This window comes from Nerophis ophidion, linkage group LG13 (genome assembly GCF_033978795.1).
Source record: "Nerophis ophidion isolate RoL-2023_Sa linkage group LG13, RoL_Noph_v1.0, whole genome shotgun sequence".
In the NCBI taxonomy this organism is placed as follows: Eukaryota; Metazoa; Chordata; class Actinopteri; order Syngnathiformes; family Syngnathidae; genus Nerophis; species Nerophis ophidion.
Window position 1 is genome coordinate 55,517,950 of NC_084623.1, and position 16,194 is coordinate 55,534,143.

At 38.4% G+C, this 16,194-nt stretch overlaps 1 protein-coding gene across 1 annotated transcript in view; it reads right to left on the minus strand.

The window, feature by feature from the left end:
* Nucleotides 1-2,407: 2,407 nt before the first annotated feature.
* The window catches only part of LOC133564751 (protein TUNAR-like), a 16,357-nt gene continuing 2,570 nt past the window's right edge, over nt 2,408-16,194 (minus strand). The window contains exon 2 of the mRNA XM_061919232.1: nt 2,408-6,476. Coding sequence (XP_061775216.1) covers nt 6,278-6,445 — 168 coding nt within the window. The 5' untranslated portion in view covers nt 6,446-6,476 and the 3' untranslated portion in view covers nt 2,408-6,277. The remainder of the gene's footprint in view (nt 6,477-16,194) is intronic.

Here is a 16,194-nt window from a genome sequence, read left to right on the forward strand (position 1 = left end):
CCCACTGTCATACACGGCACAGGAGCCCAGCGTGCAGGTTTTAACAATGTTCACGTCCGTATCCTCTCTCCCCCCTCCTGCTCCCGGCCGCTCACTGTTAAAGACAACAGGTGATTAGATTAACACGTACCACCTGTGAAATCTAATCACCTGCCGGCTGTGTCTCGCCATCAGCACTGCCACGCCCCCGTCTGATGGTGCTCTGTCCTCAGCGCCACGGACAGAGGCGGTGACCTTTGCTCCTGCAGGCAGCGCTAGCCACATCTCCCTCCACAGGCTTAATTTATGGATTTTTCTTCGCTAACGGCCATAGAGAAAATTTTTGTTTTATAAAACACATGCAAAGACACTGTAAAGGTGTGTTATTGTTTGTGCTACGGTGCCACCTTTCGAATCTGGATCAGAATCAGAATCAGAATAGTTTTTATTGCTATTGTTTGAGAACGGGTTCACAAACTAGGAATTTTTCAAACTAAGAATTGGACGAGTTCTCTGACTGCAGGTGCGTCTTAGAGCTTTCAACCGGAAGCACAATTACCGTTCGGTCTCCGAGCCGTTCATAGCGTTTTTACTCATGTGGATTCTTTGTAAGTTTTACAATAAAACTAAAACAATTCTTACTTACTAAAGCGTCCCATGTGTGATGTCTGTTGGAGTGTTTTCATACATATTTGTACGCGCTATAGCATTGTGATCAAGCTAGAGTCGTTTGCACTAGCTCATATGCTAACACCTTTACGAGTGACTGTGTTAGTGTTATTAACTTACAATGGCATTATTTTTGTATTTTGTCAGTTTCACCAGTTCCTCAGTAAATTCAACAAAATGTCACTGTGGCGTTATCGAGTCTGTTTAGCTGATTGGAGACTTATGTTTTGTTTGATCGGCCGTTTTACTGCCGTGTTACAGACAATGTGTGTAGATAAACATTTGCAAATATTTATTTGTGAACAACTCATTTCACAATGTATTTATCTGCGACAAATATATACATGATTATTTTTATCATTTTTTTACATTTAGTGGGTGTAGCTTATATAATTGTGTGCGCTACAGTCCAAAAAAATACAGTAATAAAATGTTGTATTTTTAGAATTAATTTTTTGATCAGCATATTTATTTCGATTCCTGATACTGAACTACACACACAATTTAATACTGGAAAAAAAAAAAAGTACTGTTGTATTTCTTTTCACAATATCATTCAACCGTAAATATTAAAATTGTAGGTTGAATATTGCATTTTTTAAATACGAAAATTGTCTGAATTACCCCAAAAAATATGTCCTAAGTAGTAATATTTTATTTAAAAACAAAAAAGACACATATGTATAAATATTTTTGGCCACATTGGTAAAGCTTCAACCTCCATCGATGTAAACCTGAGCCAGGTAAATAGTTTTGGTTTTCTGTTTTGCGTACAAATGTTTTTACCTGTCTCTACTTGAAGATATCGTTTTTAATCGTCGTAAAAGTTCCAGGACTGTTGATGTTTATTTGAACGCTTGCTTGTCTGCATGCTTGACTCTTGAGATATAATACATTCAATTAATTGCGAGCTGGAATGGGTGACTTTCACACTTTAAACTGCGGACAGTTAACCATTAAATATGGAGAAACTGCTGATGGTGTGTTTGACGGAAATCCACTCTCCAAGGTAAATGTTGTACGATATTATTACATTACTTTATTATGTTACGTCCACTCCTACTTTTCAGAGCAAATTCCAAATACAAACACTGCACAAGTTTAAAATGATACGTTGAACAGAAACAGTTATTTTAGGGGCCGCTCCTAGCTAAATTGGGCCCCTATTTTGAGCCCCCCTCTTGACAAGAAAATAATAAGCAAAGAATCTTGTAAATCATTTATCGGTCCCTCCAGGTCTTAAGTTTCTTCAAATTCATGTAAACTAGCAAGTGAGGACGCCGGTGTGGTATTAAATGTTCACATACATACATTACCCAGAATGCTTAGCACCGTTGACAAGAGCAGTCATTGGTGATAATGATGCTAACCAAAAATAAGCGGGGAAGTTGCGGGCATTGAACAAATTTGCAAGGCCGTACATAATTCTACTCCAACATTTAATGAAGTCAAAGAGAAATAAGGCAACAAGAGAAGTATCCAACACTTCTCTTTTCTAAAGTACATGTGTACAGCAGATATAGATCATCTACATCCACTATATGGTTTGTCTGAGTGGCTGGACGGGACAAATTAAAAAAACAAACAAATAAATAATACAAACCGATTGCGGATGTTCACGGATGTATATATATATATGTATATATATATATATATATATATATATATATATATATATATATATATATATATATATATGTATATGTATATATATGTGTATGTATATATGTATGTGTGTATATATACAATGTGTGAGTATGTACTTAAGTATGTGTATATATGCAAATGTATTTATGTATACATGTGTATATACATATATGTATCTATATGTGTGTGTATGTATGTATGTTTATATGTATGTATATATGTATATAAATGTATGTCTATCTATATATACATATATATGAATGTATGTGTATAGACATACATATATGTATGTATATATGTATGCACAGTATGTCTGTATACACACGTATTTATATATATATGTATGTTTATATATCTGTACATATGCATATATATGTATATATATATATATATATATATATATATATATAGCAATGTATTGGATCATGCTTGCTCTTGTTTTTTTTTTGCATATTTGAAATAAAAATATATCAATCAATATATTTATATATATATATACATACATATATATAAATAGTTTACATACGCTTGTATGTGTGCTTGGGTTTATATATATTTATATTGGTTATTTTTCAGGAATACAAACACAAAATGTCGCAATAATGTCTGATAGAATGCTTAAAACGTTGTGACAAACCACCTCAAAAAACAGAATGGAATTTTACACTTTTTTTTACTGAAAGAGACACCCAGAATGGACATGAAAATAAAAAATGTTGGATCTACAATATTAGCTGTGATTGATAAAACACTGAATTTTACCAACATATGAACATTGCTCCTCTTTTACCACTCAGACCACCTCCTCCATTGACATATTTTACTTTGGATTGGAAATCCTAAAGACCCGTGGACTGTCATTTTCCTCAGATGTACTTTTAAGTCTGCGTGGTATAAAACAAGTAAAACATCTAAGTCAGTATTTTTTTTCTCTCAATTGTTTTGTTTCCAGGAACACTTAAAAGCTTCATAACAACTTCATAAAATCACAAGTCCATTCAATGTTATTAAAAAAATAAACAAGCCTCAAAACATTGCTACTTTTGTCGCAGCTTTCGGGAAAAAAAAAAAGCTGCCGCGAAGTCAGGCATTTCAGACCGCGACAATCACAAAAAAGCCTGCGGAATTCCGGAGGGACTTATTCGTCGACATTTGACGAGTAAATGATGGGGAAGGGCGGCCCTGAGTTAGTTTTTTTTTTTTACAAGCCCAGAAAACACAATGGCGGAAGATCCTGTGCTGGTCTGTTCGGTTTTTTAATATCTTCTCCGCTTTCAGCTTGTTGGTGGAGAAGACAAAACACAGAAATCAGGTGAAGATTCAGTCCAGAGTTTCCAAAAAATTGTCCCAAATGATATCCACAACAGGACGCAAGTTTAGTGGAAAAGCTGCAAATCAATGTCAAGCTATGTTTGCCGTCTTCCCGGGACTGCAAACAGGCGGTAGACGCCTGCTCAGGTTCGATATCCTGCATCTTTGTGTCACCATGACCGCGTCCATGCGTGGTACGTTGTCTCAGTGGTCTCTGACTGGACTCCATTCCCGCAGGACGGAGCCAACCCAGGAAGTAAACCGTTAGTCCCTGACGCCCATCGGGATCTCTTTCGCTTTGACGAGCTCCGACGAGCTCCCGTTCCATTTTGGTAGCATGAACGCGGGAAGGCAGAGAGCGTCAACCGCGCTAATTCAATTACATCCGTCAGTTCGGGGTCCAGCGCCGGCAAGGCGGGCTTAAGTAAACACGTCATCTCCACCGCGGAGGACTGGGGTGAATACACACGGAAGGGTGCAAGATAGTGTGTCGAGGAGACACCGAGTCAAGCGGGCCGCGTCAAACCGACGTGTAGACGTAGACAAAGGCGAGCAGGAGGAGATTGAGTATGATGCCGATCACCCCCAGCAGCGCCAGGAATCTCTCCTCTGGCGTGCTGAGGTATGGACATGCTAGCTCCATGGAAATCTATTTTTTAAAACTCCATGTGAATATAGTAGTTTTTTTTAAATATCTGCCAAAGTATAAAAAGAGACTCCTAGTTGGTAGTAGCGGTTTCTACTGTTGTAGCGATACTATATTTTGTTCTGCAGTACTGGTCTGTAATCAGATGCTATCTGCCAAACAAAAGCAGCAATATCAACATTTGAAAACCCTTTTAAACCTGCTTGCTACAGAAACTGGGGAAAAAAATGTAAATATAATGAAATATAATTTTTTAAATTATTTGAAAGTTTTTGAAATACCTGCCAAAAGTATTTAAAGAGAGTTCTAGAGTTTTGTACTTCTTTGTTCTGCTGTACTGGTCAGTATATGTTTATCTTCCCAAAAATAAAAAATAAAAATAAATAAAAAACATGGAAAAAAATGTACTTGTAATGAGCAATATATATATATATATTTTTTTAAATTTAGTTTTAAAAGAGAGGACTTCGGTTGGTATTGTTTTGTTGCAATACTATATTTAATATTAACAAATAAATAAAAAGGCTAAAACCCGAACAAAAACAAAGATATCGACCTTTGAAAAAACATTTTAAGCCGGTTTGCTACAGAAACTAGTAAAAAAAAATACAATAATATAATTATAATGAAATAAAATTACAAAAAATAAGTAAAATATGTAAAAAACAAACTTGCAATGAGCAATATAACGATTTTTAAAAATACCCGCCGGAGTTTTAAAATAGACCGCTTCAGTTGGCAGCCCTTTGAGACTATTGTGATTAAGAGCTGTATAAATAAACTTTGATTGATTGAGTGTTTTGTAGCAATACTATATTTAGTATTAACAAATAAATTAAAAAATCGCCATTTGTATCGACATTTGGAAAACCTTTTGAAACCTGTTTGCTACAGAAACTGGTAAAAAAAATTAATAATAATTATAATGAAATAAAATTACAAAAAATAAAGAAACTTGTAATGAGTAATTTATAGTGATTTTTAAAAATACCCGCCAAAGTTTTAAAATAGACAGCTTCAGTTGGCAGCCCTTTGAGACAATTGTGATTAAGGGCTATATAAAGAATACATACATTTGGAAAAACCTTTTAAAACCTGTTTGCTACAGAAACTAGTAAACAAATAATATAAAATAATTATGATGAAGTAAAATTACAAAAAATAAATAAAGAACATGATAACAAGAAACTTGTGATGAACATTATAATGATTTTTAAAAATACCTGCCAACGTTTTCAAAGAGACGGTTTCAGTTGGCAGCCCTTTGAGACAATTGTGATCAAGGGCCATGTAAATAAACTTTGATTGATTGAGGATGCTATCTTTTAAAACCTGTTTGCTATACAAACTGGTAAAAAAAAATAAAAATTAATTAAATAATTCTAATAAAGCAAAATTACACAAAAAAATTAAGTACATGAAAAAAGGAAACTTGTAATAATCAATATAATGATTTTTAAAAATACACGCCAAAATGACAATTGTGATTAAGGGCTATATAAATAAACTGATTGATTGAGGACGCTATCTTCCAAAGCAAAAACAACAATATCGATATTTGGAAAAACCTTTTAAAACCTGTTTACAGAAACTGGCAAACAAAATTAAATATCTATATATTTTATAATGAAATTAAAAGGTTTTAAATGAGAGGCCACCAGCAGTCTTCTTCGTCACTACTAGCTCCTGGTCCGTGAATATTTACCAGGCAGCGAAACAAACGCTATCTTTCTAACAAAAACAACGATATCGACAGTCGGAAAAGACGTTAAAACCCTCCGTCGAGTCCTGTCTCGGTAGAAAAGCGATGTCAGGACGGCAGGCAGACGCTGTCAGCAGTTGTTGGCGGCCGGCTGGAAGGCAAAGAAGATGCGACGTGTGCGGCGGTCTTCGGGAAAAACGGAGTAGATCTGTCCTCACAGGGCTGCGATTGTGGCGACGAGCCAACCCAACTCAACATCTCGCCCTCCGGGTGCACAAACACTTGACGGTCGGGACGTCGGGGGAGAAACGGTCCTGAGGCTCCTAAGTGACGGTGGTGTAGATGTAGACGAATATGACCACCAGAAGGTTGAGGATAGTCCCGATGATGCCCAACACGGCTAAGATCCGCTCCTCTCGGTCGTTGGTGGAGTCGCCCTCCCTGGCGTGGGTGCTGCAGACGTAGCGGCTGCCGGGGACCATGGTTACCATCACAGGACCCCGGCGCCAGGGGGCCCCACGCCTGGATGAGGAGACAGCAAAGAGAGAGAAAAGAACGGAGTTCAAATTGATTCAGTCGATGACCAAAAGAAAGCTTCGATTAATCGTTTGAGGCCTTATCTCCAAAGAGCAAAGAATAGTTTTAAAAAGTCATGAATTTAGACGGGGATGTGTAAATGGTAAATAAAAACAGAATGCAACGATTTGCAAATCCTTAATAATAAAAATAATACGTTTTATTTGTAAAAATCACTTTACATTGAGTAAACAACCTCAAAGTGCTACAGTGTATTAAAAAATAAAAAGATAACAACAAAAAAAATAAACTGGAAAGACTTAATAGCTTGAACTATTATTCATATATCTTAAAAAAAAGCTTTTTAAAAAAGAAGGGTTTGTAAGCCTTTTTTAAAAGCTTTCACAGTCTGTGGTGCCCTCAAGTGGTCAGGGAGAGCGTTCCACAGACTGGGAGCGGCGGAGCAGAAAGCCTGGTCTCCCGTTGTTCATAGCTTTTTCCTCGGAGGTTGGAGGAGGTTAGCCTGTCCGGAGCAGAGTTGTGGTGTGGAGGATTTGCAAATCCTTTATAATATTAATAATAATAGATTTTATTTGTAAAGAGCACTTTAAATTGCGCAAACAACCTCAAAATGCTAGTGTATTAAAAAAAAAAAAATGATAATAAAAACAAATATAAAAACTAGAACAGCCTAATAGCTACAACTAGTATGCATAAATCAAAAAAAGGCTTTTTTTTTAAAAGAAGGGTTTTTAAGCCTTTTGTAAAAGCTTTCACAGTCTGTGGTGCCCTCAGGGGGTCAGGGAGAGCATTAGCATGTTGATGTTCCATATGTTCAATTAAAGTCCTACACCCGTAATTACCGTCTGTGATCCAATCAAAGAAGTGCAAAACACAAGTCATTAGGGACTCGCCACTGAGTGAGAAATGCAGAGCCCTCCCATGGAAGCTTTGCATAATGTTGATCCTAATTGCTGCAGAACGGCGCTCGGCTTAGGTCACTGTCAAAATAATTCATATAGGACATGATATGAATTCCCTACAGATGCCACATCGGCGCTGAAGCATACATTACAGTCCACGTCGGAATCGTTTCCATCCAATCGTAACAAAACGGAAAAACGAAGGTCTCGGGTAAACCGTAAGCAATCAGACTTTGATGGCATTTTAAATTGTAGAGAAACGTTAATATTCCACAATTGTCTGGGGGGGTTGAACTCAAAATTCAAAGCACGACGAGGTGTGAACGTGTGCAGGTTTTAAAGATACCGAGGTGTGTAATGTGTAGTTTTGTACAGACATGGTGTTACAGTTCAAGTGTTGTCCTTTAGATGAAATGATTGTGACTTACTGACACCCTGAGTGAGAATAACCCATCCAATAATGGAAAAGTGTTGTCAGTGGTTTGGTTTTGTGACTGCATGCTGCTAAAAGAGACAGCAGCACAACAAAAAGGTGACGTTTCCTCCTATGATTAATCGACTATTCGGCTCGCTTTCCTTTCCTTGAAAAATCTAAATCATGCAATACATGGAAAAAAATTAGATGGAAAGTCATAATTACTAAATAAAATGTTGTAATTGTGGGATAAAATGGCGAAAGTATGAGAAAAGAGAGATGTGAAATTCAACATTGTGAGGAAAATTTTCAAATGTATTACAAAAAAAGTCATAATTACTAGATTAAAAATATCTAAATTACAAGATAAATAGCCATCATGAGATTGGAAAATGTCACAATTCAGATAAAAACTATTTCATTAAGAGATAAAAAGTCAAAATTATGATATAAATTGTGGGGGGAAAAAGTCAAAATGATGAGATAAAAAAATCGAAAGGTGAAGTTTCCTCCGCTGATTAATCGACTTTTCGTCTCGCTTTCCTTTCCTGGAAAGAGCCGGGCCCCGTCTATGTGCTGCACCTCACCTGGCCGCTACACCTGAGGGGGTGTGGCTACGACCTGGACGACGAAAATATCGCCATACGGGCCGAAAGCATCGGTTTTCAAATCGTCCCAAGAGTTTGATACCGGGACTCGGTCGGATAGAAACACAGAATTAATATTCTTACTCGTATTCAATGATTATATCTGACCTACTTACTGTTTGCCAGCCTTGTCTAATGGAACTGAGACTTCATCACAGAGATTATTATCAGAATCAACTAGAATTAGCATAATTGGTCAAATATGTTAAATAAACAAGTATTTTGTATTTTATATATATATATATATATATATATATATATATATATATATATATATATATATATATATATATATATATATATCCATTTTCTACCACTTGTCCCTTTTGGGGTTGTGGGGGGTGCTGGAGCCTATCTCAGCTGCATTCAGGCAGAAGGCGGTTTACACCCTGGACAAGTGGCCACCTCATCGCAGGGCCAACACAGATAGACATACAACATTCACACACTAGGGCCAATTTAGTGTTGCCAATCAACCTATCCCCTGGTGCATGTCTTTGGAAGTGGGAGGAAGCTGGAGTACCCGGAGGGAACCCACGCAGTCACGGGGAGAACATGCAAACTCCACACAGAAAGATCTGAAGCCCGGGTTTGAACCCAGGACTCCTCAGGACCTTCGTGTTGTGAGGGAGATGCACTAACCCCTCTTCCACTGTACTGCCCATATATATATATATATATATATATATATATATATATATATATATATATATGTATATATGTATATGTATATGTCTATATATATATATATATATATATATGTGTATATGTATATGTCTATATATGTATATGTCTATATATGTATATATGTATGTATATATATGTATATATATATATGTCCATCCATCCATTTTCTACCGCTTATTCCCTTTCGGGGTGGCGGGGGGCGCTGGCGCCTATCTCAGCTACAATCGGGCGGAAGGCGGGGTACACCCTGGACAAGTCGCCAACACAGATAAACAGACAACATTCACACTCACATTCACACACTAGGGACAATTTAGTGTTGCCAATCAACCTATCCCCAGGTGCATGTTTTTGGAAGTGGGAGGAAGCCGGAGTACCCGGAGGGAACCCACGCATTGACGGGGAGAACATGCAAACTCCACACAGAAAGATCCCGAGCATGGATTTGAACCCAGGACTGCAGGAACTTCGTATTGTGAGGCAGACGCATTAACCCCTCTGCCACCGTGAAGCCCCTATATATATATGTATGTATATATATATATATATGTATGTATATATATGTGTATATATATATATATATGTATATATATGTATATATATGTGTATATATATATTTATATATATGTATATGTATATATATATGTGTATATATCTATATATATTTATATATATATGTATATGTGTATATATGTATATATATATATGTATGTATATATTTGTATGTATAAATACATATGTATAATCAATGACAATGTTTAATCAATGTTAAGTTGTAACGTTGATTTGACCATTGAAATGTGGTCATTTCCCAACCAATATTCTACAACGCAAATACAACGTTGAAACAACATGGTTTTTGACGACGTTTAATCAATGTTGTGTTTTAACGTTGATTTGACCAATGTATTTTGGTCATTTCCCAACCAACAACGTGGATCCATCGATGGACATCAACGTTGCCACAATTGACGAACGCGGCTATTTTTTGTTGTTGTTTCAAAGTCAGTTTTGAAAGACATCCAGTTGGAAACCATTAATGTACGTTTGTGTAAATCGCGATAGTGCTGTGCGTCGTTTACTCGTTGAAAGTATTTCCTCTCCTTTCCCGGTGCTCATTTAACAATGCACCATTGTTTCCAGTGTGGCCACTTTCCACTGCGTTGAGTCGAAAGCTCTCCCCCCCCTCCAAACTGAGCCTACTCTCCCACTCCCACCTTTTATTCAGTGAATAAAGACAAAGGCATCTTTCTACCTTACATACTTTGCCATGAATCTAAGAATGACAATTTTGTTTGACTACTTTATTAGAAATGTTCCAAGACAACATGTATGTATAATCAACGTGTAAGAATCTGTGTTATTGACTGCATAAGGTTATCAAATCTATACTTTTATGTCACACAAGCACTTAAAATAGCAGCACAGTATTCTTAGGCATGTATTACCAAATAAAGTATCTATAAATGGAAAGAAAAACCTCATAAATAATTTCCGGAGTGTGTTCTTATCTCCTCATGGGGCAGCACGGGGGTCATGGTGTGGGAACCAGATCCGGATGACACTTAGAACGTTCCACGGCCTCATTACTAGCTTGACTAGCCAGCGCTCGGAGAATAGGAGGCCGGCGGCCATGAAGGGACTGTCACTTCTCCTCAGCCACAGCCCTCGCGTTCACCCGTGCTTGTGTGGGTTTTTTTTACAGTGGGAGCATGTGGGAGTGTGTGAGAGGATGAACCGCTGTGACAGAGTGAGTGTACATGCATGCACTGTATGTGTTACAGCGAAAAATGATGAGATAATGTGTCTGCATGCGGGATAAAACGCCTGCTGCCGGTCATGCCTTTCTATTTTAAGAGATATTTTATTGTTATTTATTATAGGCGCACTTAAAATCCTTTGATTTTCTCAAAAATCGACAAAAATTGCATTGTAACTATTATTTCTGGTTGTGCTTACCGAACTCAAAGCAATTTTTTACATACTGTAATGATAAGTGTGACCGGTATATGGCAGCCGCACATTAGAGATAAGTGCGGACTGCAGGTTGACTGACGCCTGTTCAGTAAATAAAGTACTGTATTTCCTTGAATTGCCGCCGGGGCGCTAATTATTTTAAAACTTCTTCTCACTCCGGCGCTTACCAAAGGCATGCGGTAAATTTAGGCGTGCGCATATACATTTGAGTGTGATGTAAGGATACCATCATGAAAAACACATTTAATTAAAGAAAACAAACGTTATTATGGTCTTACCTTTACTTATAAATGAAGTAGAAGCATTTAAGTCTCATCTTAAAACTCATCTGTATACTCTAGCCTTTAAATAGACCTCCTTTTTAGACCAGTTGATCTGCCGCTTCTTTTCTTTCTCCTATGTCCCCCCCTCCCTTGTGGAGGGGGTCCGGTCCGATGACCATGGATGAAGTACTGGCTGTCCAGAGTCGAGACCCAGGATGGACCGCTCGTCGGGACCCAGGATGGACCGCTCGCCTGTATCGGTTGGGGACATCTCTACGCTGCTGATCCGCTCGAGATGGTTTCCTGTGGACGGGACTCTCGCTGCTGTCTTGGAGCCACTGTGGATTGAACTTTCGCAGTATCATGTTGGACCCGCTCGACATCCATTGCTTTCGGTCCCCTAGAGGGGGGGGGTTGCCCACATCTGAGGTCCTCTCCAAGGTTTCTCATAGTCAGCATTGTCGCTGGCGTCCCACTGAATGTGAATTCTCCCTGCCCACTGGGTGTGAGTTTTCCTTGCCCTTTTGTGGGTTCTTCCGAGGATGTTGTAGTCGTAATGATTTGTGCAGTCCTTTGAGACATTTGTGATTTGGGGCTATATAAATAAACATTGATTGATTGATTGATTGAAGTCCATGCGCAGCTCCTTCTGATCAAAAGCATCGATAACTTGTTTATGGAAGTCTTCCTTATCTTTCTTCAGTTTTAAAAGTCTCTCTGTCTCGATGGAGATCTTCCTTTATTACCTCCTGCTTCGATTGAAAGTCCAGTTTAGAAAACTGTTTTATTTTAGATATGTAATCCTCCATGTTAAAAGTGCAAGCGAGAGGAAAAAATAAACGATCGCTGCTTGTTGTCACTTTTTATGCAGCCGAGTAGTCCAAGAAGGATCACTAGCGCCCTCTACCACCAGGAGGCGGGAGTCATTTAATGACTCATATTTGACACACGCAGCTATGGTATATTAATAAAACATAGCTGGTTACTGTTCTTTTTAGCATATTCAATAGCTTGGACCTTAAATCCTACTGAATAGCTCTTAATCTTCTTCCCTTTATGCGATTTCAAATGATTGGAATCAGCCTCCTTCGTTTTTGAAAATGATGACAGGTGAAGTGTCACTCGTGACGTGACGAGTTTGACCCGGCAGAAATTTTAGGAATATGCTAATTATTTTGTGAAACGAGTTTGACCCGGCGGAAATTCTAGACATGCGCTAATAAAAATAATATTTTGTGATACAAGTTTGACCCGGCGTTAATCCTGAGTAATGCTAAACATGCGCTAATTATTTTGCGAAACGAGTTTAATTCTAGTCAGGCGCATACTATATAGCCGGCGGCAATTCAAGGAAATACAGTATGCCACACCAAAACTTTGATGTTTCATCGAGAATATAAGACCATTCCACACGGAAAATCTGTCATAATGCAACTTCAGTAAGCTATGAGGCTGCACCGCTTGGTGAAACGTGAAACAGTAGTCAGACGTACTGTGCTTCAACGTACAAGTATTGTTATGGTGTGTGTATAAGGACCCCAAAATGGCACCTAGTAGGAGACATTATCTTGCGTTTTGTTTCGCAATATTATGCAAAAAAACAACTTTTCTTACCCGTTAGGTACCTGCTGATGTGTATTTGGGATCTGCATAAGTCCCGAAAATGCGCCATTGTAGTCAATAATTTCCTTCTTGTTCTCTATCCTCTTGTTTTGGGGCATTCATCTTCCACTCTTGCCCTTTCTAATACAAAGTAGCGTACAGTTCTAACTTATATCTCTCAGTAGTCTTGCTATGGAAGCGCAAAAAAACGACAAAAATGGCGGGTAGAAGACACTGTTGAAGTGGAGGCACGTGAACAAGACCGCCTACAAAACGGTGCATCCTGAAGAGACTAGTGCACTTTATAATCCGGTGCGCCCTATGGTCGGGAAAAATTTGGTAGTTTGCAATGAGTAATTGGGTAAAAATGTATCAACTCAGTTAACTTACGTGACAACGGTGTCGAGGTATGTGACAATAAATCGATGAATTCAATTATTTCCATATTCAACATAACAAAATAACCGATAAAAAAATCTGTCAAAATACAACTTGGGTTAGCTATGAAGCCGCAAAACATTACACAGTAGTCAGACGTACTGTGCTTCAACATACAAGTATTATTATGGTGTGTGTATAAGGACCCCAAAATGGCTCGAAGATGGTCTTTAAAACATCATCTATGCAACATTTAGACCAAAGAACTTTTGTAGACCACAAGGAAGGGTTTTAAATGTAAAAAAAAAATCATAACATGACCCCTTTAATGCACCTTATAATATGGTGCAGCTTTTGTATGAAAATAGACCCTCTCATCGATAGTGCGCTTTATAATCCGGTGCGCCCTATGGTCGGAAAAATTTGGTAGTTTGTTGTAACTTTGCGAATTTACAATGAGTTGTTGGGTCAAAATTGATCGATTCAGACTAAAATATACCATACACAACAATGGTTTCGAGGTATGTGACAATAAATCGATAAATCAAATTATTTCCATATTAAACATAATAAAATTATCGATAAAAAAATCTGTCAAATTTCGGCAACTTCGGTTAGCAATGAAGCCGCACCGCTTGGTGAAACGCGCAACATTACACAGTAGTCAGACGTACTGTGCTTCAACATACAAGCATTATTATAGTGTGTGTATAAGGACCCCAAAATGGCACCTATTAGGATTCAGAATACAATCTACATGACAACGGTGTCGAGGTTAAGCCAATTATTTCCTTATTTTAACATAATAAAATTACCGATAAAAAAACTGTCAAAATGCAACTTTGGTTCGCTATGAAGCCGCGAAACATTACACAGTAGTCAGACGTACTGTGCTTCAACATACAAGTATTATTATGGTGAGTGTATAAGGACCCCAAAATGGCACCGATTAGGATTAAAAATATAAGCTACATGACAACGGTGTCGAGATAAAGCCAATTATTTCCTTATTTTAACATAATAAAATTACCGATAAAAAATCTGTCAAAATACAACTTGGGTTAGCTATGAAGCCACGAAACATTACACAGTAGTCAGACGTACTGTGCTTCAACATACAAGTATTATTATGGTGTGTGTATAAGGACCCCAAAATGGCCCCTTTTTAGGATTAAAAATATAAGCTACATGACAACGGTGTCGAGGTTAAGCCAATTATTTCCTTATTTTGCCATAATAAAATTACCGATAAAAAATCTGTCAAAATACAACTTGGGTTAGCTATGAAGCCGCGAAACATTACACAGTAGTCAGACGTACTGTGCTTCAACATACAAGTATTATTATGGTGTGTGTATAAGGACCCCAAAATGGCACCTATTAGGATTCAGAATTTAAGCTACATAACAACGGTGTCGAGGTTGAGCCAATTATTTCCTTATTTTAACATAATAAAATTACCGATAAAAAATCTGTCAAAATGCAACTTGGGTTAGCCATGAAGCCGCGAAACATTACACAGTAGTCAGACGTACTGTGCTTCAACATAGAAGTATTATTATGGTGTGTGTATATTGACCCCAAAATGGCACCTATTAGGAGACATTATTTGCTGGCGACTTGTCCAGGGTGTACACCGCCTTCCGCCCGAATGCAGCTGATATAGGGTCCGGCGACACTCCGCGACCCCGAACGGGACAAGCAGTAGGAAATGGATGGTTGGATGGATGGATATTGCCATCATCGTGCAGTCTACACGTATCTCTTATGTTTTACTGCCATCTCCTGGTCACACTTACCATCACACCATGTACCACATAAAATTGCTTCGAGGTCGGTAAGCAGAACCGGAACTATTCCGTACATTAGGCGCACCGGGTTATAAGACGCACTTAAAGTCCTACTGAAAGCCACTACTACCGACCACGCAGTCTGATAGTTTATATATCAATGATGAAATATTAACATTGCAACACATGCCAATACGGCCTTTTTAGTTTACTAAATTGCAATTTTAAATTTCGCGCCGAAGTATCCCGCTAAAACGTTGCGGCATGATGTGCACCGTTCACAGCTATAAGTCGTCTGTTTTCATCGCATAATTCCACAGTATCCTGGACATCTGTGTTGCTGATTCTTTTGCAATTTGTTCAATGAATAATGGAGACGTCAAAGAAGAAAGCTGTAGGTGGGAAGCGGTGTATTGCGGCCGCCTTTAGCAACACAAACACAGCCGGTGTTTCATTGTTTACATTTTCGAAAGATGACGGAACAGAGCGGTCAAGCGAACACGGTGGGATTGGACCACACACACCAAGTACAGTTTATTATGCAGCGATCATTTCGAAAGATCGTGTTTCGAAGAGGGTCCCTTGCGAAGGGCAGAAATGGGCATCGCCCCCACCCGTCGACTGGTGCTGAAGAAAGGTGCGGGGCCGACCTTCAGGTTGTACAGGTACGACCATATAATCTCACTAAAACACTAGTAACACAATAAGATTTTCCAGAATTATCCTAGTAAATGTGTCTAATAACATCTGAATCACTCCCACTTTATAGTCTTTTTTTCTCTAGTCCTTCACTCTCACTTTCCTCATCCACAACTCTTTCATCCTGGCTCCAATGAATGGGGAAATCGTTGCTTTCTCGGTCCGAATCGCTCGCGCTGCTGGTGGCCATGATTGTCAACAATGTTCAGATGTGAGGAGCTCCACAACCCGTGACGTCACGCGCACATCGTCTGCTACTTCCGGTACAGGCAAGGCTTTTTTATTAGCGACCAAAAGTTGCGAACCCTGTATGATCAGTGCCAGAGCTTGGTCCGCATTGCCG